Source organism: Neopelma chrysocephalum, unplaced genomic scaffold (genome assembly GCF_003984885.1).
Source record: "Neopelma chrysocephalum unplaced genomic scaffold, ASM398488v2 Primary Assembly neopelma1_42, whole genome shotgun sequence".
NCBI lineage: Eukaryota > Metazoa > Chordata > Aves > Passeriformes > Pipridae > Neopelma > Neopelma chrysocephalum.
The window spans coordinates 3,824,343-3,849,260 of record NW_020897700.1 but is presented as its reverse complement, the minus strand read 5'-3'; the positions used below and the strand labels follow the sequence as shown (position 1 = coordinate 3,849,260).

Genomic DNA, 24,918 nt, shown 5'->3' with positions numbered 1-24,918 from the left:
TAACCCTTTGATGAGCAGCAGGAATTCACTCAACTCAGTGAGAGAGTCAGATATACAAGACTTCAGCCTATTAACGAGAGCCCCTCTTAGTTACACTCTTCACACACTGATGGGAATTCTTAATATCATTTTGGATAAGGACCCCTGCTTCAAAGATATAGGAAATTCAGCTCAGTTGTGTCTCTCTTTGTTGCCACAGCAACATAAATCTTGATTACACATGCAACTCCAGCTATGGATGCAATAACCTAATTAATCGCTGGCCTTAAATAAAACAGTATAAACCACAAGGGCCAAGTCTACATCAATACCCTGCTCTCAGCAATAACGTGCACCTATACCATGTACACCTAATTAAAAGTGGGGCAGTCCAATTTGCATTCTCTCCCTTCATCTGCAGAACAGGAAGAACCACCTATTCAATGAGAAATGCTTCCAGTTTACTTTCCAGACTTACCAGTCTTTTCATTCAAATGGAAGTAGCCATGGAAAACTAGGTGTACAGCCCTAATAGTCACCTACAAATTACAGTATTTTTTTCCACACAAAGACAAAAATCCAATTCATGTCCAACAGCAAAACCTCACTGCAGCCCTTCTCAAAAACAAACCTAAGATTTCTTTATCAGAAAGAATGATTTCATTAGTGTTGCTAACAGCTCGGTCTACGTTGATATACTAAATGGCTTCCAAAATGAATCATTTTGCTATACAGAACAGCTATATTAGCAAATAAAGGATAATGAAACAAAATAATAGGAATGCTGCCATCAATAGTTAAACTAGCTGCAATGAAAGTTTAGCAAGAGGATACAATAGGAGATGATTTGCTTATATAAGGCTGACAACTCTGGTAATTAATTTCAACCACGCATGAACCTTATCATCCCATGAAAATGCACAGCCTGAAATCAGAGCAAGGAGAACTCCATGCAGCATATCTAAAACCTTTCTGAGCAGAATACTGATTCAAAACCCTTCCTCCAGCAAAATTTGGGAAAATTTTGAAATTAAAAATAAAGAGCTGGGACACGTTTGACAAGAACCAGTGTTAGTTGAGACACTCACTCTGAAACAAGCATTTTAAAGTAATTTCCTTGACTGAAATAAAGTCACTATCACTGTATTTTTTCTTACTAAAAATAGATGGAACCTTATCCTAATGAAACATTGAAAGGACTGCAAGATCTCTTGCAAAATCTTGGAAAAAATAAGATTATGGTTCAAGCTCTTGTAACCCAAAATTGCAAACATTCACTGTCACATTCATTTTTTTTAGCTTTATTTTCCAGTTCAGACAAAATCTAGTACTATTCACTGCATATTCTTGGATCAGTTAATCATTTCATATTCCCCTTGCTGTTGTACATTTAGGATCATAGTCTATGTAGCTGAAACGCTGCACTGTAAACAGATTTATTTCAGTTAAGTACATAAACTCCATTCTGTAGATAGGTAACATTCTGCTAAATGACAATGCACAAACATGGACCCTTGGCCATTAAAAAACCCTGAAAGGAGGAGCATACTCATGCAGAAGTTTCACAGTCCCTTTAAGTGTGTTCATCTTTACTATCACATCAAAACTCACAAATCAGTTCCCAGAAGACAGTCTCTTCCTACTGGAGTCCCACAGAGTCAAAAATCCATGTGCATTGATGTGCATCTTCAGATCCTGCAGAGAAACACTCTGTACAGACATCAGAGAAGAAGGGAGGACTAGGAAAAATTTGGCCTATTAAGCAGGAAGGAAAATCCAGTAATAAGTGGTGCTGAGAAGAGCAAAGTGTTTAGGTTCTTCTTCTTCACTATTCATGTTAATTGGCACCAAGTGTTACATTATCAGTGATAAAGGGACAAGAACTTAGGGAAAGAATAGGTTGGGGCTTTTAAAATAAGTTAAGGGTTTTCAAAACAACTAGCCTTATAACCAGTACTTAAGTAATTGATTGCACTGGTCTCAGATTAGCCAGTCTCGGAGCCATAAGAAATTAGTTTTGAGAAACCATGGGCAACATGTACAGTCCCTGGTCTTATGATATGTCCCTAAACAAATTAGGGACAGTTGGTTTAGATGAAATACAGTAGAAAGTTTGGTACCATTTGGAAGAGGATATCTAGTTTGTAGTTACCAAAATTCACTATCACACTGGAAGGATACCCTGAGCAAGGATATGCTTTGGACACTCCTCGATAATTTCTTTGTATGATGGTTTAGAGAGTAGGATTATACCTACAGACAGACCAAACCATCAGAGTTTAAATGCACTGGATAATGGTATCAGAATTCAAGTGTTTAAACAGATCAAAAAAGAAAAAAAGCAAAGCATTACTTTTAGATAAGAATAACCAACATCACAAAGACTGAAGGAGGCAGGATGGGATGACTGGCAGCAGTTCTACATAGAGAAGTGGATCTGGGTGCTATAACATTTCACAGATTTGACACCATAGATGCTATAGTGTTATGGTGGTTTTTGCAATATACTGTTGCAGGAAAAAAAAAAAAGAGGATCAGCACACAGAAACAGGGCAGATCCTCGCAAGTTACATAAAACTGTCGTTCTCCTACAGTCAGCACTGCTGGCGTATCAGTTTGAGCATTATGTTCCATTTCAAGCAGGAATATTACAGAAAAGAACAATTTATCAGATTGTATATCTCTAAGAGATCAGAAATCAAGTAAACCTCTGGGAAAGAAATATGTTTCAAAATGTTTGTCCAGGATGAGAGAGGACCATCTTCTCATACAAGAAGGGCTGCAGCAAAGTGGGAGGGAAAAACCTGTTTTCCAAAATTGAAGGGTAGACAAAAGACAGTAGGCTTAAACTACTGCAAGGAAGATAGACGTAAGGCATTTTAAACATAAGAGGAAGGACAGAAAAGCACTGAAAATGACTGTAGACTGGGTAGGACATGGAGCCTGTATCAATGGGATCTTAAAAACATAAGTCAGTTAAGCACCTCTCAGGAAATACTCTGTGCCCTGCATCAGTATCTCAAAGCCCCTGGCCGTGTCCCCCCTACCCATAAACTTTAAATGCAGCTATTTTCCCTCCTTGGTCACTGTATCTCTCAAATATTTGTAAACAGTTATCTAGTCTTCTCTCCTTATTTACCAGCAGTTAAGCAAGCATTAAATATTTAGTAATTTTCATCCTTCCTGATGAATCAGTCAAGGTGGTCTTTTACAAAGTATTGTTGTCATTCTCCGTATCCTCTCCATATGTCTTCATTCTTCATGCCAAAATATATTCACAGGAATACTTGATTCCTGAATGTCATCCTTCAGTTCTGGAATTATGGTTTTCTAGATTTCTTCTGTTTCTTCAGACTCAGGGTTTGCATTCAGAGTATTATTTTCAGATGGATTAGTTTTAATTTATGCAGTATAATTCTTCTTTTTTTTCCCCACTCATTTTTGTTGGTGCTTACATGGTACTTCTTCTAATATACAAAGCCCTCCCAATTAAAACAATTTACAAACTGACTTAGGTAAGACATTCAATTACTTGAAAACACATCTTCTGCTGAAATCTTAGTGATAGAAAGATAAGCAGCACATTATCAAGTAGAATCCCAAATGAGGCTATTTGATCCCAAGATGAAACATAAAACGTTGCAAAATCAATTACAGAAATTACAGAACTACTAAGTGGTTTCTCTTGGTACATTTCGTAAACTACTCTTGATTATCACAAGCTTATTACATCTGAACATATAATTTCCTATCTTAAAATATTCATATACAAATGTATTCAGTGTTCAGCATACTCACCAAACACAGTTTCAAAAGAAGAACGGATCTTGTGGCAGTGTTAGGTATTAAATTAACCTAAGTAGATGATCACCAGAATGAGAGCAAAGACAGTATTACATTTTTGTTATCCTACAAAACTAAAAAATCTGACAGATAAGCTTTTTTTTTTAATTGTTAGTTATAGGAAGTCATGTATTTACATTTGGTTTCTTGAAAAAGTAAAGGTGTCTCATATGTCTGAGGCTAGTGCTCAAAGACAAAAGGTTATCTTAAGCACTCTAATAGTAATTGGGTGCTTACGTAGCTGACAAAGGCTTCTGCAGATACAACAGTAATCCTATCAGGATTCAGACTTAGACTGAACTGCAGAAAAACTGCAATATGTTGTCACTAAAAGGTTGAGGTGCAACCCTCCATAAAGTGCCTGGCCACTGTCACCGACACAGGTTCTTCCAGTTGTAGCTGTAGTAGACTAAGCAGTGTGAAGGCCTAGTGGTCCTGTAGTCAAAATCCCTAGAAAAGATCCTTAGTGCTTACAAATCACCAGAGCTTCTTGAAAGACTGTTTCATTTTAAATGCTTTGTAGTATAAGTGATACCTTTTTACATAACTTGGCATTTCTAAGCCCTCTATTTTAAGGCTAAGAAAGGACTTTACACAATGCAATTTTTCCTGATCAGCATGGAAAGGAAAAGCTCTCTGACAGAGTTGAAATTTCATTTAAACACTACTAAAGTTCTCCATTTGGAAAATATTTTAATATTTATTTACTGTGGCCTTTTTAGGTGTACTTTTTTTTCCTTAAAATCAGTGTTTTCCAGGAAACTGTTGTATGATGGGGAACAAAAGTTGACACCTACAAAAATCATTATCTGGAGCATCAAAAGAAATATTTTCTTAGAAGAAATTTGGGCCACAAAATTACTACATGCTAACATTTTCTTCAAAATGGAATATTTTTCAACAGTGAGCCACAAACCAAGTTATACAATGACTTTGGTCCAACTGTGTTCTGTCAAAACTTTTCTGAGGAAAAAAATCAGGCAGGGTTCGGTGTCATATGAGTTTTAGTCAGCTACATAAAGCCTGGCTATGACAGAAGTATTTATCTTATTTTTTAATAGTTAGACTTTTTTCTCCCAGTAATTCGGTTGATATTTCTGCTATCATTTATGAAGATACATACATAATTTTTGAAGTACCAGTGTCTTTACTCTTAAGCAATTTTAAACCAATTTTAAATGTTTTTTCATTCTAAAATTACTTTATAAGCCTATAGAAGTCTAAAGTATTTTTTCAATCTCTTTAATCTTCATAAATCTAAGCGACATGCAGCCCTCAAAGCATGGTTTTCTGGCACACAGGATCATTCCATCTCTATTACTACCTATAAACTGACCCACATATACCCTGGTACTGCAAAGACATGAACATCTGCTGTAAATCATTTTACCAACCTCAGGTAGCCTATTAATAATAACTTAAGGCAGGAATTTGCACATAACATTTTTCAAGACCAAGTCTTACACTGTTTGTACTGTCCCATATTCTGATTCATGCATCCAGAACGGACAGTAGAATACCAGCAAACCTGAGTGCGTGGGAAGTGCTTATCCCTTGATGCAGGGCTGATTTCAAACTCTGTTCAAAGACATGGTCTATAAGAAGCATATATTACTGAAACAAATATATACTCAAATAAACATACTGATGTACTAGACTGAAAACAAATTAGTAAAACCAAGCCAACCCCCTCCCTGAGGTCCATTATGGGGCACTAAAAAGGTCCTAAGAGGACCAGTTCTGTTGCTCATAAAGAGGCTGCTGAATGTTTTTCTTATCTCTTCTCGAGTTTCATGCACAAAATCATAAACTCCAGCAGCACGCTTCACCTGAACAACTATATCAGCAGGGAATGTCATCCTGTGCACTACATCAACACAGCAGGGCTGCTGAAGTAATTCTGCCAGAAATTCTTTGCACAAGAAAAGGAGCGGGCAAGTTGACTCCCTGAGCTCTGGCTGCTCCCACTGACATTCAGTGGGAATGAAAATCCCTTTACAAGCATTCATTAAGCAGCGAACACTCTGCAACGCTGAGGGCTCTATGGGGAGGCAATACTTGGGTATTTCGAATTTTCTAGGAAAGGAAAAAAATAAATATAAACTATTATGGCTTAGGATTGCTCCAGGTCATTGGTTAAGACTGTTTTCCAATGCACAGTGCCTATTTCATTTTTAAATAATCGGCGACCACAGAGAAACTTACTATTTTTGTTGCAAATATCTCCCCCCCATCTGCCCCCCCCGTCTCGCAGAAACTCCCCTCCCCAGCTGCTACACCAATTTCAGCGCCAGCATCCGCGCTAGTTCCCAGCTCTGCAACCCGCGGCTCCGTTCAATTAAAATGTGACACGGGAGAAAGGAGGGGGGGACGACACGTGTGTAAAAAAATTAGTTAAATCTCGAAATCCTTCCCTCCTGGGGTGGGTCAGCACCGGAGGGGCGACTCCCGGCTCGGCGGGCAGTGTTTTTAAGAGGATCGTCTCAATCTGCAAAAATGTACCGCGGTGCTTTTTTTGGATGGTTTAAGGTTGGGGTGGGGGTTTTTTGCGCTTCCTCGCCTCCTCCCCTTTCTCCTTCCCTCTCAGGCTAGCCCTGGGCGGCGGGGGTTTTGCCCCCCGCATCCCCCCCGCCTCCGCGGCCACCTTCCCCGCGTTCCTCACCTGCACCCGCGGGGCGGTGGCGGCTCCATCCCGATCCCGCCGCGGAGGCGGCGCTTGGCCGCGCCGGGCCGGGCCGGGCCGCGGGGGGGGGCCCCCGGCGGAGCGGTGCGGAGGGGAGCCCTCCCCGCACCTCTCCGCCGGGGGCCACCCCGATCCGCGGGTCCCGATCCCTCACATCCCCGCAAGCAGGAGGAGGGCGGGGAAAAAGAAAAAAAAGGCCGGGTTATCAATTCCCTGTTAACTCTTCTTGCGGTCTTGTCTTATCCCTTGGGCGTTTTCTGCGAGGAGGGTGGTGCTGCTGGAGATGATGGTGGCAGTGGGATGCTCCGTCAAGGGAGGGGTGGGGGGGGAGCAGTAGGGTCCCCGAGCTCCTCTAAACCAAGGTTGATGGGAGCCGTGCTGTCTCTGCTGGTGGCAAAGCGGCCAAGGAGGATTAGCCCTTGCTCATTTAAAGGTTAAGCTCAAAGCTAACCTTCGTGACTCGGTCCTGTCTGCAAGTCTTCCCATCCCGTGAGCCGTGAGAGTGAATAATTGTTTTCTCCCCCTACTCCAGCACCGATTCATATTAAAGCAGTCTAAAAATGGCAGATTGTTTCCATACTTTCATATACTTACAGGTGTTTATTAGACAAGTAGACAAACAACCAGCCAGGACACCGATACATTTAGCACTATAAACATGAGCTAAAGAGATAGTCCTGTCCCAAGACCTTATAAATTATGTATAAGAGGTGACGGATAAAGAAGAAGGCGATGAAACAACACCAGCTAGTATGACAGGCAGGGAACTCAGCACAGCATTGCACAAAGTACTGAAGGTATTGAATTATATGCTGTTACACATAGTCTTTTGCTCAAATCAGCTTTAAAGGTACCAGGAAACAAGATTATGGGGAACATAACTGTGTATTGATGGGATTTTCAAAACTGCCAAAATTACTCAAGAATATGCATTCCTTTTATTTTGACAATCCCATGTGAACTAAAGGATTCAGGGGAAGATTATAAGGATAACATGAGAATAACTACACTGAAGACACATAAACCTAATATTTGTACCAAACCCAATAAATGTACCAAAGTCATGGAGTAATGAGGAAACTTTTGGTCTCCATTATCAAGGTATCGAACAGCTAAATAATAATTAACCATCTTAACACCTCCAAAGAGCTTTGACTAATCTATAAGACATGAATATCCTTTACAAACATTGTGTTGACTTGTCCCTGTTGTTCCATACCTCCATGTACATCTGCTAATTTAATTCTGTAATGTAGAGTCAGCTAAATTGGCTGGCGCAGACAAATTATGGTCTGCCATTCCCACACTCTTTCAGATTTTTTTTTTGCAAGATGAGGTCATATATGCTGTATTCGTCCTTCAGGTTAAATTCCTCAAGTGTGAATACCACCTGGTCCATGTTATTTGTTGACATAATCATTGACTTGTTTTAAAAGCTCTTCAGTTTGAAATAACTGCCCCAAATTCAACCTTCTTAGAAAAAGATTCTGATGTAGACTCTTGAAACTCTCCTGTGGTGCATTCACACAGACTTTCCTCTTACAACCTAATCTTTTCTGGACACTCCTTAAAACTACAATTATATATTGCTCCTATAGATCCTCTGCACACTTCCTGCTTTTGATGCATTTGAAACAGATGTTAGTCACGCAACTTAATGCACTTTAGGTAAAAAAAAAATTACTAAGGTCTCATCATGGTATACAAATTTAGGCAGAATGAAAATAGAGTACTTTTTCCTTTTAAATACTATGCATCTACATTTACATAATAAATTGCAGTCCATAGCAACCCCTCCTCCCTAAACAATTAAAAGACTTCATCAAAGTCAATTTTTTCTATATTAAAAATGATTTAGGTCACTAAATTAAGTGACCAAAGGTTGTGAAAGCCAGAAGGCTGCCCATGAAACCTTAATTCAGACCTCTTGTGCATGTGCATTGTAACCCTGTATTTAATTATGAGCTTGTCTGCAGAACACCAGGCTCAATTTGGAACATTTGAAATTTTGTAGTGGCAAGCATGTGAGACTGGCTAATTATGTCAACTCCTGTGTTCCCATCCATTTATTCCTTTCCTTTCTAGGGTCTCTCTTGTGCTCATCCCTGCTCATCTCTCATGTGGAGATTTCTCTTTCCCCGGTCTGTCTGAAACCCTTACCCTTAGACAACCACTTTAGTAGTCAATCAGGTAAAGGTTGTTACCATAGGGTCACAGAAATTGCTAATTATTCCTTCAAAGGTTATTTGTGATTTTTCTCCAAAGTTGAGAAAAAAAAATTAAAAGGAATAAAAACAAAACAGGAAAAAAAAGAGATTGAAAAACAAGGAAACAAAAGTTTCCAGGTTGAAGCAGTAAAGAAATAAGGAATCGAGGTCAGTCTTCCTGATATCACAGACCTGTCTTCTTACAAAGGATCAGCTCTCAAATTACAAGCTTTACAAAGAGACAGTTGTAGCTGAAAGTAAAAGGAAGCATTAAGTTTCCTGATGCCTAGGAGGGGAATGATCACGATGTACTTATAAATAAAGCTGCAGTGTCTCAGTGGACATTCTGGAAAATTGAAGATTTTTTTTTTTAGTTTTGTGATAAAAACTCTACTTTCTGGCTGCTTCTCTTGGAAGAAGGCCTCACCGGGCCAAGTTGGTGAATTTGCTCTTCCCATAGAATTATGTTACTGTAGAACTGTAATGTTGTTGTAAAAAGTTTTCCAGCAGAACTAACAAAAAATTGAAGCATTGGTGTTTATGATACTACTACAGTGGACTAAAAGCAGTATTTCCACTCACTTATGGGAAATTTTAGACCTGAAAAGGCTAAAGCAATAACTATTCAGTTGGTTTTTTTTTCTGGAACATGAAAATTCAAAGAAAATTTGAGCTGGAAAAACATATTATTTTCTAAATGAAATGGAAATACTGCTTTTAGTCCACTGTAGTAGTATCACAAACAACACTGTTTCCATTTTCCAGTCAATCTCAATATCACAAAACTTATATTTTTAAAAGAGTTGCTAAAAATGGCAGTTATTCTCCTGAGTGCTTCAGTCTTTAGAGTCTTTCTGACCCTTTCCCATACACTGTCTTTGCAATCATTAGCAGTATAAACTTGATTTCTTAAATAAAAATCAGATTCTCTTCTTCTTATTTTCTTCCAGGAGTTTTAATAATTAAAAAAATCCTCAAAATTGTGATAATACTCTATGCTGAGCCACGCTGCAGGGTACAATGGATTTATTTTGAATGGGATAGGAAAGCAGAAAGTAAGGCACATTAAAGTGCAGTAAAATCAAACACTCATTACTTGAGGAACAGAACTGCACAGATATTTTTTCCCATAGGCTTACTATGCAGGCAAGTTCATACCGTGGGAGATTTTTAATGTGTGGCCTTCAAAACCTACCACACAGAGCTGCTGTGGGGATTAACTGGTTAAGATTTGTAAAGTGCTTTGAAGCTTATAAGGCATTAAGTTGCATAAGCGCTAAGCACTATTATTTAATATTTAAGTATTATAACCAAGCTTTACAGGACAACTCATGTTCACCTCGCTAGAACGAGTCTTTGTGATTTCACTACAGTTGTTGCAAGAGGTAAAGCAAGCAGAACAGACCACAACAGAGGGAAATTCCTTTCTTGTTTCACTATCAGAGACTAAACTAAGATACAACTGTAATGGTGTTGTAGAAAAATTAATTGAAAAATAAGTATTAGGAAATGCAAGTGTAGAAATCTACATAAAAATGCAGGGCTCCTTAAGGTGCCAGTTCTGTCATTTGTACTTAAACTATGTTCTGTCTTACCCAGGTAGGCCCATGGACTCTTCTCCCAGAAGTACAACTCCAAACCCCAAACCAATAGCTGAGTGACAGTAGGGATGGGTAAAATTTGTACATTCTAAGTTGTACTCCATACATGTTTTAGCTTGGTTAAGTGAAAAATTTGGAAGAAAGATCAACACTGACTGTTGTCTTTATCAATCAGATTGAGAACACCTTTTTTGATATGGTTGCTTTGTTGAGCTTAATTTTGGTATCAACCTTCCTCTCCCTTGTTTTGTAATGTCAGTTTTCCATAGCAGAAGTCATCATTGGTATTTTTGTGGTAGCAAAAGGACAAAGCATTGGTTAATAAAATAACAATGCAAACCACAGACAATATGATATAATTTTGAGCCGAAGTATGTTAGAGACAGAGGAACAGAAGTGTTTCAGGACTGCAGACAGGCACATACCACAGAGGTTAGGGTGGCATATAGTCAGACCCTGAGCTGCATCCCAGCATCTTGAAGTCACAAAGATCTTATTGGCATGCAGGGAAGGACAGTTTGGTTTATTTACCTTACAAGGACTAATTATTATTCAATAGCAGCGTCTTTGCAGGACAAAACACTGAGTACTTAACATTTCTTGTCTCTGCAACAGTGCTGCAGACATTTCACAAGGACAGACTTTTCAAGTATATGCATTTCCTCTCTGTGGCTAAACACAAAGATTACTTTCCTATAGCGTTTTGACATTTTGATCTGAGTTGAAGCATATAATACAAATTCATTTCACTGAAAGTCTCCAGTATCATCTGAAATTCAGCTTTAGAGATAAGTAAAGGCAAAAGAGGGAAAACAGAAAGTGAATAGTGTACTTGCACAACAGAGATTCACAGCCTTTCCTGGGTCAAGGAAGCTCCAGGCCCCTAATGCTCCTACTTCTCTTTGGAAAGCATATAGTTTGCTTCCTCTATTAAATTACCAACAATCATTGGTAATTTAACACAGACCAAATTATTTGTCCCAAAACACAAATAAACTCCATGAAAAAGCCAGAGTTCAATTTAGCTTTCTAGACACTGATCGCTGGCACAGACTGCTTTAATTTTGACACAGCTTAAAACACACTAGAACACTGCAGTTCAGAGAAAAGGTTGTACTGTGACAAGTTTGACTCTACACACTCTTGTTGCACAGTGTCTTACCAGGCTTTTGACCAGCTGTCCCAGGAGATGTGGGAAACTGGAGATAGTACATTTTATTCAGATTCAGCTCCTTAAGCTCAAATGTATTTGCTCAGAGATTCAGGGCTTCTTTGTTCTCAGTAGGTTTTGTAGGTTTTCCAATCTTTTATCTGAGACTCCACTCACATCCACAGTTGCTCACCCACCTCCAGGGTCACAGTGAAAATGAAAAAAGCAACACAGCTGTAACATTGTTTTCTTTTGTCTTTTTAGGAACCTTTTTCTTTGAGTTCCTTACCGCCTTCTGTTTTGTTTAAAGAGTGTTAAATCATACAATGGCAGCTGCTCATTTTTCATTTTAGATTCAAATTATGGGTTAGTTACACTGTTGCTCATACCAACAGTAAACTACTTGACCTGCATTAGTATTCTTAATGCTCATTTTGGCAGAAGTGAAATTATGTTTCTGAAAGGGCAGACATTTACCAGGTGCATTATAAATCTAGTTAGAATTTGAAAAAAATACAGTTGGCTCTTCTGATGCCTGAGTTACTGAGCTTGAAAGATACAGTGACTGCTATCAATTTCACATTGAAGACCATCACACACACAGCGTGGAAATAGGTGTACGTGGATCAGTTTTCATGTGATTTTAGTATACTGAACAAGGAAAACTTAAACACTGTAAAAATAGAACCATCAACAAATGTTTTCAAATGTTGCTTAAAACAGTGTGTGGTGTACAGGACACCAAAAAATACAATAAGTGAGCATCCCATCAGTCCCTCCGTGCCATGGATCACACACCACTAAAAGGTGGTACATAAGTGTCATGCTGGCAGTAGCCACATGAGGCTACACAGTGGACAGTATTGAAAGATGGCATGTCCACAGCCTCCTCGTATTCACAGCAGACCAAGATCCATTACAGCAAGACCACGTACGTCTTTCTTATCTTTTCCTTTTTTCAGCTGGCAGATGTGTTTAGAATAGGACCTTAAATACTGTCCTTCTCTGCTAAACTATCTACCTGAACTACTGTGAATATGTCAGATCCCTGGTGTCCTAAGTTCCCAGCAGAAACTATTTTCCTGGGGCTGTAGAGTCCTCTGTCTTTTCTCCTTCGTCCCTAGGGCTACTATTCTATATACATCCTATAACTGTCAGGACCAAACAGACCATGACCCTCATTTCATGGGGGGGAGAGGGGGTTCTGGGGAGGTTAGTCTAATTTAACTCCTCCTGATCACCAAGAAGCAGAAAATGTATGTGTTGTGCTCCAGATAGACCTTCTAGTCTAAAATGCATCAGAGTTAGGAAAAGTCTCACTTTAGCTGCGTATGTTTATAATGCGAGTTTCTATCCTAAGTAGAGAAAAATGTTCTCTCTTGGCAAGAAAAGCTGTTAACATCAAAGAGTCTGAATTTGAGTTCTCAATACTTCTAAACTTATTCCCATGATATTCCGCCTGCATACTCAATCCAGTAAAAGGCTGAAAATGTTTCTTCTGCTCCTTTGTATTTAAAAAGAGATTGATGGAAAGGAATTTTTTTGCAAGCAGTATTTAGAGATGACTTGTAGATCCATTATATTCCAGGACCTTTTTCTGTTCCTTTACCTTTGCCCATTTTTAAGTTAAAGTAACAAAGTGAAATGTCTTATGGTTCATTGCAAATATCAAACTGATTTTATCTCCCTTCTTTTCAAGTTTAATTTAGTTTTATGAAAAGATATTTGGGAAAAAAAAAAAGGAACAAAATAATGAAGAGAACATTACTAAAAATAAATCCAAGCAAAGAGCATGTGATGAAGAGTTGCAGAGCCTTCTCAGTCTGGAAAGACAGACTTAATAAAAAATGTGCCTTTTTCTCAACCCTATAACAATTAACCTAATATTAAGTACTAGCTTCTTAAGATATGGGGAAAACTCCTATTATTGTTATGGGTCCCCCAACAGGGGGATGAGATGGGCAAATCTCTATCCATGTTTATCACATTCTCACCAAAACTTGTCCCTTCATTCCAGAGTCTAGCTTTCTGCACCCTCTTATGAGCAAAAGGAAACTCAGATTTACCCATGCAAGTGGAAATGGAAGTGAGTGCTGAAGAACAATGAAGTGTTATTCTGGAGAGTACACCTCAAATATCTTTCTCAAAGGCCATCTCTAACTTCAGATAATACCTTGTTCACAAAAGAGGGTCTCCAGCCAATGTTATGATAGATGTCTGATTCAGCGATCAGAAAGTCTTCAGAACTCGTCTTTGTGGGGCTGAAGAATAGACTGTATACCATATACTACCCAAAATCTGCTCTCCTAAATCCCTGTGCCCCATCCCCAGGCCACAGAATTGCAGGTGTGCAGGTGTATGAAAGCACCCATAGGTTATCCTCTGGATAGGAATTAAGTCAATTATTAGGTCCTGGGAACCTTATTCTCTTTCTGTATCTGAAACTTTTCAATACACTGTCCAAGAAGGAGAAAAGCCTTGGGGAAAATCCTGACAAGGCTTCTGAACTGCTATTACAGCCCCTTCCAATTTCAGGCTACTTGAGGTTTAGGCAGAAAAGAACACAACCTCACTCAGAAATTTTTTATCTTCATTCCACGTAATAGCTCCCTCAGCCTTTCCTCCCAAAAAGACCTGCACTGAACAGGGGGACCCACTGCAGTCACAGTGGCAGTAAGCATTGAGTTGCTATCCTGCTGGCTAACAGCTTTCTTGGGTGGCAGTTTTAGTACTGGGAAATGGAATTATGGAACTAACTGCATTTTGAAGAGAGTTGACTGTAATTTCCAGCTGCGTCTTTAACAGAGGTTTCTACTTAATTGTTGACAAATCGTCCTTCTGAATTTCACTTTTCATCTTGAAGATGCACTTTCTTTATTTTACTAAAGCTGTAGGTTCACTTTTCTTATACCTCTGAAGCGGGATCCTAATACCAGTAAGACCACCCAAAATACACAGCAGAACTTCAGTAAACTTTGAAATGGCTAACCGTTTTAGACTTACCCATACAGCTAGGTCACTTTCTGAGGACTTTCAGATTTCTCCTTTGGAAGCAAGCTGTTGTTGCCAGCAGAGAGGAGAAGCGAACATGTTTCTCTGTTGATCTCACTTGGAGCTTTTAGGCTTTAAGAGAGTGACCAGTAGCAGGAAAAGCACCTGGCATAAGGAGTTAGAAAGATGTAGTTAAAATGCAGTACTCCCAAAATCTTTAAATTGAAAGGCTGTGTAAAATGTTCTTCTTGAGCACTAGTTGATTTTAGGTCAGCATTTCTATATTTTGACAGGAATTGCAACAAAAATCTGAAGGGAAATGTCTGGTCTGTACCAGGGAGGGTCAAGATGCTGAGTGTAATTGCTCCCAGAGAGGGACAAGGAGCAGGGAACTGCCTTACAGGAAAAATGCCCAGCCTGTGCTCTCCTCTGAGCCAAACTCAGGAATTGTCTGGCAAAATCATAACCACCATCTGCCAGAATACTGCAGGAAGCATGCTAACAGCTATACTGCTTTGACAATGAAGTACAGTGGCTGAGCCCAAGCCCCTGCTTTTCTTTAATCCTTGCTGGTATAGACATAGACCGAGATCCTGTTTTCCTAAAAAGAATCCTATGTCCTGCTATCTCTGATGAGGCTTCAGCTCAGGCATATCCACCCCTCACAAACAAAAGCCATGTAAGACATGCCAGAAAACAGATTTTTCTTTCCAGATCCAGTAGATTACATTGAGGCAATTGCTAATCACCTTAACGGACAACAAGCTCTGAAAGCTGCTCACTCATGGAAATTAATGAGTTAGTTAAAAACCAGAAGGAGGAATAAAGCTGTGACTAAAAGAACACTATGGCAAGAAGAACATTCCTGCTCTTATTTCCTATTTTCTACAGCTAGAAAATGTGTTTCTGCTTGTACAGCATTATGATCATGTATCATTCACAATCCTTATAGCTATCTCATGACTATCTTCTTACTGTAATGCAGACTTCAACCTTCTCTGGATATGCTTACACAGTAAATTATTTTGCTTCTACCAGTTTAACCACTACCAATCACACTTGTCACATAGCTCTGCACTAGTTCTGCATCCACAGTGCAGATTTTTAGAGCTTGCTAACCACATCTCTGCACTTGGACGACATATACAATTCCCACTAAATCAGACAAATGGATGCTGCTGAGCCATCTGTTTGAAGATATGTTTAGTTATATAACCTAAGTTACAAGTATTTCCTCACAAATAAAGATAGTTTAGATGGCTACAGAGAGGGGACTGTGCACCTGAAATACCCCCACAAGACTGGAAAATACAATGTTGGAAATGTACAAGATTTGTGCCCTTCTGTAGCAGTTTGTGGAGGCCTGGCAGGATCCCTTAGGTCATCACAAATGGCACTGAAGTCTATACTTAGTCTAATGAACTGAACCCTACTGTCTTCATTTGAGTGAATCTCTAAGATCCCTTTAGTCAATATGAGATCTACTCAGACCTATTCTGAACTCAGCCAGAGTTCAGAAAGCAGAACAGATGGCAAAATATAGGATTTATGAATATTTAAAAAAAAATGTTCTTTTCGGTCAATTCAGAGTAAGAATCACAAGACCAGACTCTGTTCCCAAATTTGCACTTGCTACTAAGGTGAAGTGCCCATTAAGATTCTTGTGCTGCTTTAATAAGTGCTTACAATCAGCACAACTAGAAATTTGACTTGCTTTCCTTGGTATATTACACAGCGATGAACTTTACATATTTGTGGAAGCATGTCATCATAGCTAGGCTTCACAAACGAAGATTTGGGAAGGGCTCTACCCACACTTGCTACAAGTGCACTGGTGGCTAAAAAGGCCAATACGAAATAGGCATGTCTGGTTGCAAAAGGCACAGCAGAAAGACTCCTTAGGTGGTATCGGCAAGACATGATTCTTTCTGCATTGTCTTTTCTCCTCGAGAGTGATCCTGTGTGCATTCTCAAAGGAAGCAGCAGCATTAAAGATAGTGTGTCTCTAGACCTCCCAATTGGAGGTCAGAGTAGACCAGTTACGTTGATCAATATGGCCAAGGCTGAGATGTTGTTTCAGGGAGTCCTTGTATCTTCTCTTTGGGGCTCTTCTCTTGTGGCAGCCGGTGGCAAGTTCACCATAAAGCAGGATCTTAGGGAGGCGGTGGTCCTTCATCCTTGAGATGTGCCCTGCCCAACACAGCTGTGTTCTCAGCAACATGGCCTCAATACTTGTGACTGCTGCTTGTTCAAGAACAGATGTATTGGTCACATAATCTGATCAGTGGATGTTTAGGATTGTGTGGAGACAGCGTTGATGGAAGAGTTCTAGGAGTCGCAGGTGGTGGCAGCAGATGACCCACGATTCGGATCCATATAAAAGAGTAGACAGCACAATGGCTCTGTAAACACTGATCTTTGTACTTTTCTTCAGGTGTTTATTTTGCCAAACTCTTTTATGGAGTTTTCCAAAAGCTCTATATGCCTTTGCTAACCTGTTGTCTATCTCTCTGTCAATCTTACCATCTGAGGAGATGAGGCTACCTAGGTAATTAAACTGCTGGACTGATTTAAGCTCTGATTCGCCAATGGTGATATGGGGATGATGGAAGACTTCCTGAAGTGCGGGTTGATAGAGAACTTCTGTCTTCTTTAAGCTGACTTCCAGTCCAAAAAGCTCAGCAGCGTCTGCAAAGCAGATGTTAAATGCTGCAGAGCTGCTTCTGTGTGGGTAACAAGGGCAGCGTCATCAGAATAAAGCAGCTCCCAGACAAGATGATTTAAGGTCTTAGTGTGGGCCTTCAGTCGCCTTAGGTTGAATAGGCTTCCATCAGTACGGTATCAAATGTAGATACCGTCCTGATCATCAAGGTCTGCCGTGGCTCTTTGGAGCATCATACTGAAAAAGACTGTGAATAGGGTAGGAGCGAGAACGCAGCCTTGTTTCACACCACTGGTAATTAGAAAGGGTTCAGAAAGTGCATCGCCATATCTGACTTGGCTGCGTGGATCCTCATGAAGTAAGATGATCATTTTAAGGAACTTGGGGGGACAACCTAAATATTCCAAAATCTGCCACAGACCTTTTCTGTTCACAGTATCGAAAGCCTTGGTGAGGCCAACAAAGGTTACATAGAGACCTTTGTTCTGTTCCCTACACTTCTCTTGCAGTTGTCTGAGAACAAATACCATGTCTGTGGTACTCCTGTTGGCTCTGAAACCACATTGGCTTTCAGGTAGAATTGCTTCTGCTATAGCGGGTATTAGTCTGCTCAAAAGTATTCTTGCCAGGATTTTGCCAGCAATGGAGAGCAGAGTAACACCACGGTAATTTGAACAGTCTGATTTATGTCCTTTCTTCTTATACAAGGTGATGATGACTGCATCTCGAAGGTCTCATGGAAGTTTGCCTAGTTCCCAACAGCGCACCACAAACTTGTGAAATTTAGCATGGAGTGCTTGGCCCCCATGTTTCCAGATTTCAGGTGGAATTACATCAACCCCAGCTGCCTTGCCAGTTTTCACCTGCTATATGGCCTTAAGAGTTTCTCCCATAGTAGGGGCAATATCCAATTCATTCTTCACCGGTTGTTGTGTAATGTACTGAATACCTGAGTCTTGGACTACACGGCTAGTACTGACAAGAGTCTGAAAGTGTTCAGACCATCAATTCAGAATGGAGGTTTTATCTATCAGAAGCATTTGACTATCTGCGCTGAGTAGAGGGCTTTGGACCTGGTATGTAGGCCTGTATGCTGTTTTCAAGGCCTCATAGAATCCTCCGTAATCACCCATATCTGCGCATAATTGAGTTTTTTCTGCTAGATTGATTCACCACTTGTTCTGGATGTCACGAAGTTTCTGTTGGAGTTTTCTTACCTGACAGGATGGCAGTGCAAGGTGTGCTTGGTGAGCAGTTCTCTTCTTCCTCAACAATTCCTGGATCTATTGATTGTTTTCATCAAACCAGTCCTTGTTCTTGAAGAAGAACCCTAAGGATTTTTCAGAGGACTGCAGGATGCTATTTTTAATATGTTGCCAAAGTGTTTCAGGAGAGGGATCTATAGAATGATTTTCAAGCCTAGTTTGAAGATTTGCCTGGAATCTGTCTCTCACTGTGGCTGTTTGAAGATTGTTAACTTGGAGTCTCCTCCTTGGGATACTGCCCCTTTTAGGTTTGAACTTAAGGTTGAAGTTAAGTTTACAGCACACAATTAATGATCTGTTTGGCATTCTGCACTAGGCATCACACCAGTACAATGGACATCGCAAACATCTCTCTGTCGCACCAAGACATAATCAACAAGGTGCCAATGCTTAGATCTAGGATGCATCCAGGTTGTCTTCAGACTATTTTTCTGCTGAAAGATAGTGTTAGTGATGGTGAGCTGTTGCTCCGCACAGAATTCTAGCAGAAGGCGTCCATTATCATTGCAGTTTCCAACACCATGCTTGCCTAAAACTCCTTTCCAGGTTTCAGAGTTCTTTCCTACTCTGGCGTTGAAATCACCAAGGATAATGATCTTATAATCTGCAGGAATCTTTTGGGTAAGGCGGTGCAGGTCAGTATAAAATTTATCTTTTTCAGCAGGGTCAGCTTGGTGAGTTGGGGCATATATACTAGAGAGGACAACATGTTGCTTGTTGTGTAGTGGAAGGTTTAAGGAGATAATGCAATCAGAATCACCTGTTGGCAGATTTTCAAGTTTAGGGACAACAGAGTTTTTAATCGTGAAGGCAACTCCTGAAAGATGCCTTTCGGTTCTGGGCTTACCTGACCAAAAGAGTGTGTAACCAGCACCATGTTCTCTAAGGCTGCCTTCCTCGTGGAGACGGACTTCACTGAGAGCAGCTATGTCGATGTTGAGACCTGACAGTTCATGGGCAATCAGGGCAGAACGACACTCAGGACATCCACTATTCACAGTATCAAGCATGGTTCTGACGTTCCAGCATGCGAGTGTCAATTTGGGTATATCTTTGAAGGTAGGTGTATGCCTTTGTTTCTTAGACTTTGTTTGACCACATCAGAAGATGCCTGTTGGCCGCAGTTAACAAACCGAGTGAAGGGTGGAGATAAGCTTTGTTTAGGCCACCTTTTCTAGGCCCCTCTCTGAGTGGAGCAAGCAGTGCTCTCCTTGAAAAAGGCTGCTTGGTCATTCAGGATGCTGCCCAAAGAGACTGGGGTCATCTCTGGGGTCAGTCTCAGGCGACCAATGTCCTGAACTGCCTGTATGCAGGGTTGGGTCTGCAGCTTCCAGTGCACCTTTCACCTGCCGTTTCAACCCTCGCCCATAGCTACAGGGCTTTACAAATGTGGATATCACCCTCGAGCCTGCGCAATGGATTTCTGTGCAACATGCGCAGAACCAGACCCACTCTTTAATCTTAAGGTTCATCTGCCAGGGCCTAGTTAGCTTGGACACTGACAGCGAGGTCCTTAGGACATAGGTTTAATTAGAGTGTCCTTCTCTTAGATGGATGGCCTTACAAGGCTAAGCGAGCTCTATCTGCCTGGGTTTGGAATTAGAGTTGTCCTCCTAGGATGACTGCCTGAAGGCTAGTGAGCCCATCTTGCCCATGGACACATTTTTTATGTCCCTTCAGTTTTGACCTGTCTGGCATGGGAGACCCTGATGAAGGCATGTACCATCGCCAGCATAGCTCTCAATCTCATAGGGGCACACAAGCTATTTCCCTACTAAAATGGTTAGGGCAAGCCTTTCACCCCCTACTTTTCCCCCAGCCACCTATACTCAAACCCAGGGAAATTCCCAGGGACATTCCCTTGCCCTGAGCACCCTTTCAGGACGCTATACTTCCAAAACAAACCATTCCTGGGCAGTAGCCGCAGGTGAGCTAAAACAAACCGTTCCAGTCCCCACACCCACCCAGGGCTCGGGTACCTCCCATGGTCCCAGCCCAGCCTAAGCCCCCCAACCCCCAGAAACACCCATTACCCACCCTGACCTTACCTTCCCCCACCGTGTTACTACAGGTCTTCCCTCGCACTGCCCACCCGTGACCCTCCAAGCAGGACTGCCCCGCCCACCCTCCTGCTGGTCTGGGGACCCCACGGTCTGCCAGAACCCCTCCCCCCAGAAGCATGTAATTTGTTGGGTTTTAATACAACTTCACAGCATCAGTAGTTCTTGTATTACTTATATTACTCCACAGTTCGCTTTATATCATATAAATGTATATGCCATATTTTAATAATAGAAACAAACAATCAGAAATTTTCAGTGCTCTTCTCCAAGAGCCATGCTAATTTCCCTAGTTTCTGCTTGGTATTGTTACAAATAAAATGTTTTTACTTTGCATACGTGTTCCACTTGTTCATTTAACTGTAGTTTTCTGTTCTAAACAGACTTTCAATCTGTACATATCATGAAACACTCTTCAAGCATTGCGTAGTATGAGGGTTATAGCATCAGTCAGTAGTCCCATGATTGTGCCTTGTCTACTCAGCTCAGCTCTCACACCTCAAACTTTTATCTGAGACTGGAGATCAGTTTAGTGGACATTCCAGCCCAAAAGGCCCTCTACCCCAGGATGTAGGAGCTGAATTCAGCCTTGTGGCAGAAAGGTAGATTGTGTCACACCTTTTAAGCATATCCTTAAGTTTCTGTAACTTTTCCATAAGTATTGGTGACCTTATTTAGGAGTCTTGAGAGAAAGTGGTACTCTCATGGAGGAATATCATATGAACAAACTCTTCCAGAGCTCGTGCTGGTGTTGCATGCAGGATGTACGGTTGTCAAGATCAAAGGATCACCCTAAGGTGCTATGTACAGGCTTAGCTCAAAAAGGACTGACTGGCTGTTCCCAATACAGGCAGCACGCATTTCTGAAGTGACTGTACACAGGGAAAAGGAAACCCGAGCCTGTGTTACACTTCCAAACCCCACAAGTTTATTGTTATTACTGTTTTACTTCCAAGAATTTTCAGGGCTCTACAGAAAAAATTGCATTTCAGCAATGGTTATGTGTTTGTCTACTCTCAGTAGAAGAGATGGCAAGTTTTGAAAGAATTTGCCTCAATTGGAGAAAAATTATTGGTCTGAAACACAAACTACTTGTTGGTCAGTGGCAGGCAGGTTCTTCATGTAACACTCTCCACTCTTAGGGACCATTATCCTGATGGGAATTCTCTGATCTCCAGAGAGCAGACTGTACATTCCCAGTCCAAGGCTGCCACTAGGACATCAACAGACAAGGAGACACAGGGACAAGATTTTCACCCACAGAGAGGCCCTTCTAATCAGCACTACAGCCTTTATAATGTCTTCACAAAGGAAGCCACATCTAGGAAACTGATTTTTGCTGCCAGGAAGTTTTATCCACCCAGTCCAAGTTTGGTCAATAATGTGCCACTGTTGTGCTGCTTCACTGATTACTTTTGCTTCCACAAAGTAGATGTGGGTGCACTGGTTTTTATCTGGCTACACTTCCTTTCTTTCAGAGATAACAAGGCTCCATGGAGAGGAAGACAACATCAAAAAATCACAAGGTGTCAGCCAAGACGAGGAGAACTGCCATTGCTATGACAACCAGAGCATCTTCTCTCAGAACTAAGGTGCAATATTTGATACCACCACTTACCTGCAGCTTCTTCTTACACAAGCAGTTCCTACTTACCAGAAGATGCCTCAAATCACCATCAAGCCATGAGCTATAAATCTATATTGCAGAACTTGGTGCATTCCTTTCTACTTAGGCACATACTTGTGATTATTATGCTCACTTCTACAACAAGGAGCAATTTTTTACTATCTGGAGTAAGGTAAAAAATTAGCTTAAATATCTTTGAATATTTGATATTTTGTACAAAGTCTGGCAGAGAACATTTTAAATATAAACATTTACATTACACATATCAGTTATTGGTTTCCCTCTTTTACGTAAGAAGTCTTTATTAGTAAATATTTTCATTTTCCTTTATCTCACTTCTTTCAAAACTATTCCTTTTGGCAACTTTTCAGTTTATTAGCCTTCTTATTCTAGGAATCTCAGGGAAGTGATTTTAGCAAATTAAATCCCATAAGCACACATTAAAAAAAATTATTTGCCATCTTGGTTAAAATTTTAAATCATGATTGGATCACTCTGTTTACTTACATTGTCAATAATTTTATTTTGGAAAGAATTTAAGAGAATATTAGCAGAATCTTTCCTTAGCAGTTTATTTGCCAATATTTTGCTATTGTACAGAAGTAGGACCTTATAAGTCCCTATTTAGCATTTCAATTAAAAAAAAAAGACACCTCTGATGGATTAATCTCTGTTAACTTGGTAGCTAAAACTAACTGTCTGACCAGGTGTACTTACCTACCTAACAGTCCATACTCTGATATGGATAGCAGGTAGCTCCATTGGGCAACTTGTTCCACTCTAAAAAAGGTGGGATCATCTGCCTTCCAGGGGTGTCTCATACTGTCTGCTAAAAGGTTGATTCAACAAATAAAATTGGAGCACATGTTTAATGTGCTCCAATGATGTGCTCAGATGACTCTGGTCAAGTAAGCGGAATATAGCCCCAACAAAGCTATCTGATTTGAGTAAAAAAGACAATTAAGTGCAAGAGTACTGTTTTATACTTCTTCCAAAACCAGAAAGATAGCAAAAAGCAAATGCAGAGTCAGATTTCACTATCATCACTCACATTCAGTAGTGCTTCCTAGATAAGTTGTTACTGGTTACCAAATCAAACCTGTCTAAAGAAATTTAGCAAAATCAGCTGTTTGAGAGTAAACATAAATTATTGACATAGTTCGTATTTGGATGAATAATTCGGAGAGACCAAGTTGTTTATCCAAGGACCAAATTTAGACTCTGTCAATCAGAGTAGGGTACTTAATACATCTGATGATCTGAACACAAGTCTCAAGTCTCCCTTGCTGTGTAGAGTGCTATATATCTGCCCAGTTACAAGCCTGAAGAAGTGCTTCTGCTACTTCAGATAATTAAATTTTAAATCTAATGTTCATACGAATTTTTAACCTGACATGAAAACCCAGGGTTCATAAATCATTTACAATAACACATGAAGGCATTCTTTGCCATCTCTGACCAATTTGTTCCTCAGATCAACAAAAATCCTTTCAGAACTTTGAGATATGCCTTTGTAAAATATGCCTTTTTACAGATCCAGAAAAGCTGGCTCTGCTTTATATGAAACACTTACATAGGCTTACCAGCAAAGATGGAAGGGGAAGTGGTACATATAAACTTCTTAGGAAGGACCATCTCAAAAAAGAAAATATAACGTCCTTAAAGGCTAGACAGAGAAAGTTATTTTCCTTGACCATAAGAAGTATGGTGCCACCTGATCTAAAGAAGAGTCTTTGCTGTCATTACCGCTGATGTGGCAAGTTTGGTCTATTCTTTTGTTGGAATACTCATTTGTATCACCTTTGGAAGAAGGGACAGGCAACTTGGAAGGACTTCAAGGACATTGTGATATTATGCAGGGAGAAAATTAGAAGGGCCAAAGTCCAACTAGAACTTAATCTTGCTATCGCAGTAAAAGACAATAAAAAATGTTTCTATAAATAACATCAGCAACACAAGAAGCCTCTCCAGCCTTTACTGGATGCAGAGGGAAACACAGTGACAAAGGATGAAGAAAAGGCTGAGGTACATAATGTCTTCTTTGCCTCAGTAAGACCAGTTCTCAGAGTATCCAGCCCGCTGAGCTGGACACATGAATGGGAAGCAAAATGAAGTCCCCATAATTCAAAGGGAAATGGTCAACAACTTGCTACACCACTTAGACCCACACAAGTTCATGGGGCTAGATCGGATCCACCCAAGCATACTAATGGAGCTGGTGGAAGTGCTCATTGAACCAGTTTCCATAATTAACTAGCAGTCCTGGCTAACTGAGAGGTCCCCATTTTTTGGAGTTTAGTAAATCAGATGCCCATCTACAAGAAGGGTCAGAAGGAGGATCTGGGGAACTACAGGTCTGTCAGCCTGACTTCAGTGCCAGTGAAGGTTTTGAAACAGATCATCTTGAGTGCCATCATGTGGCACATACAGGACAACCAAAGGATCAGACCCAACCATCAGAAAGACAGGTCCTGCATGACAAACATGATTGCCTTCTATGACAGTAGACTTCAGCACAGCCTTTGATTCTGTCTCCCATAGCATTCTCCTGGAGAAACTGCCTGCTCATGGCTCGGATGGGTATACGCTTCACTGGGTGAAAAACAGGCTGGATGGCCAGGCCCAGAGAGTGGTGGTGACCAGAGTTACATCCAGTTGACAGCCAGTCACTAGTGTGTTCCCCAGGGGTCAGTGTTGGGGCCAGTCCTGTTTTATGTCTTTATTGACAATCTGTACAAGGGGATTGAGTGCAGCCTCAGTCAGTTCACAGATTACTCCAAGTTGGGTGGGAGTGTTTATCTGCTGGAGGGCAAGAAGGCTCTGCAGAGGGATCTGGACAGGCTGGATTGA

The 24,918-nt window shown here is 40.5% G+C and overlaps 1 protein-coding gene across 4 annotated transcripts in view; it reads right to left on the bottom strand.

Moving 5' to 3' along the window:
* The window catches only part of TRMT9B (tRNA methyltransferase 9B (putative)), a 98,405-nt gene that overhangs the window by 12,932 nt on the left and 60,555 nt on the right, over nucleotides 1-24,918 (bottom strand). For 2 of the 4 annotated variants that reach the window (XM_027676448.1, XM_027676449.1), the window contains exon 3: nucleotides 14,467-14,619. Coding sequence is in view for 1 of the 4 variants with exons in the window: in XM_027676447.1 (XP_027532248.1) it covers nucleotides 6,485-6,513 (29 nt within the window). In the remaining 3 variants the exon portion in view is untranslated. Of the gene's footprint in view, nucleotides 1-6,484; nucleotides 6,591-11,475; nucleotides 11,661-14,466; nucleotides 14,620-24,918 lie in introns of those variants that run through there. The other 2 variants (XM_027676450.1, XM_027676447.1) reach the window with 2 other exon arrangements.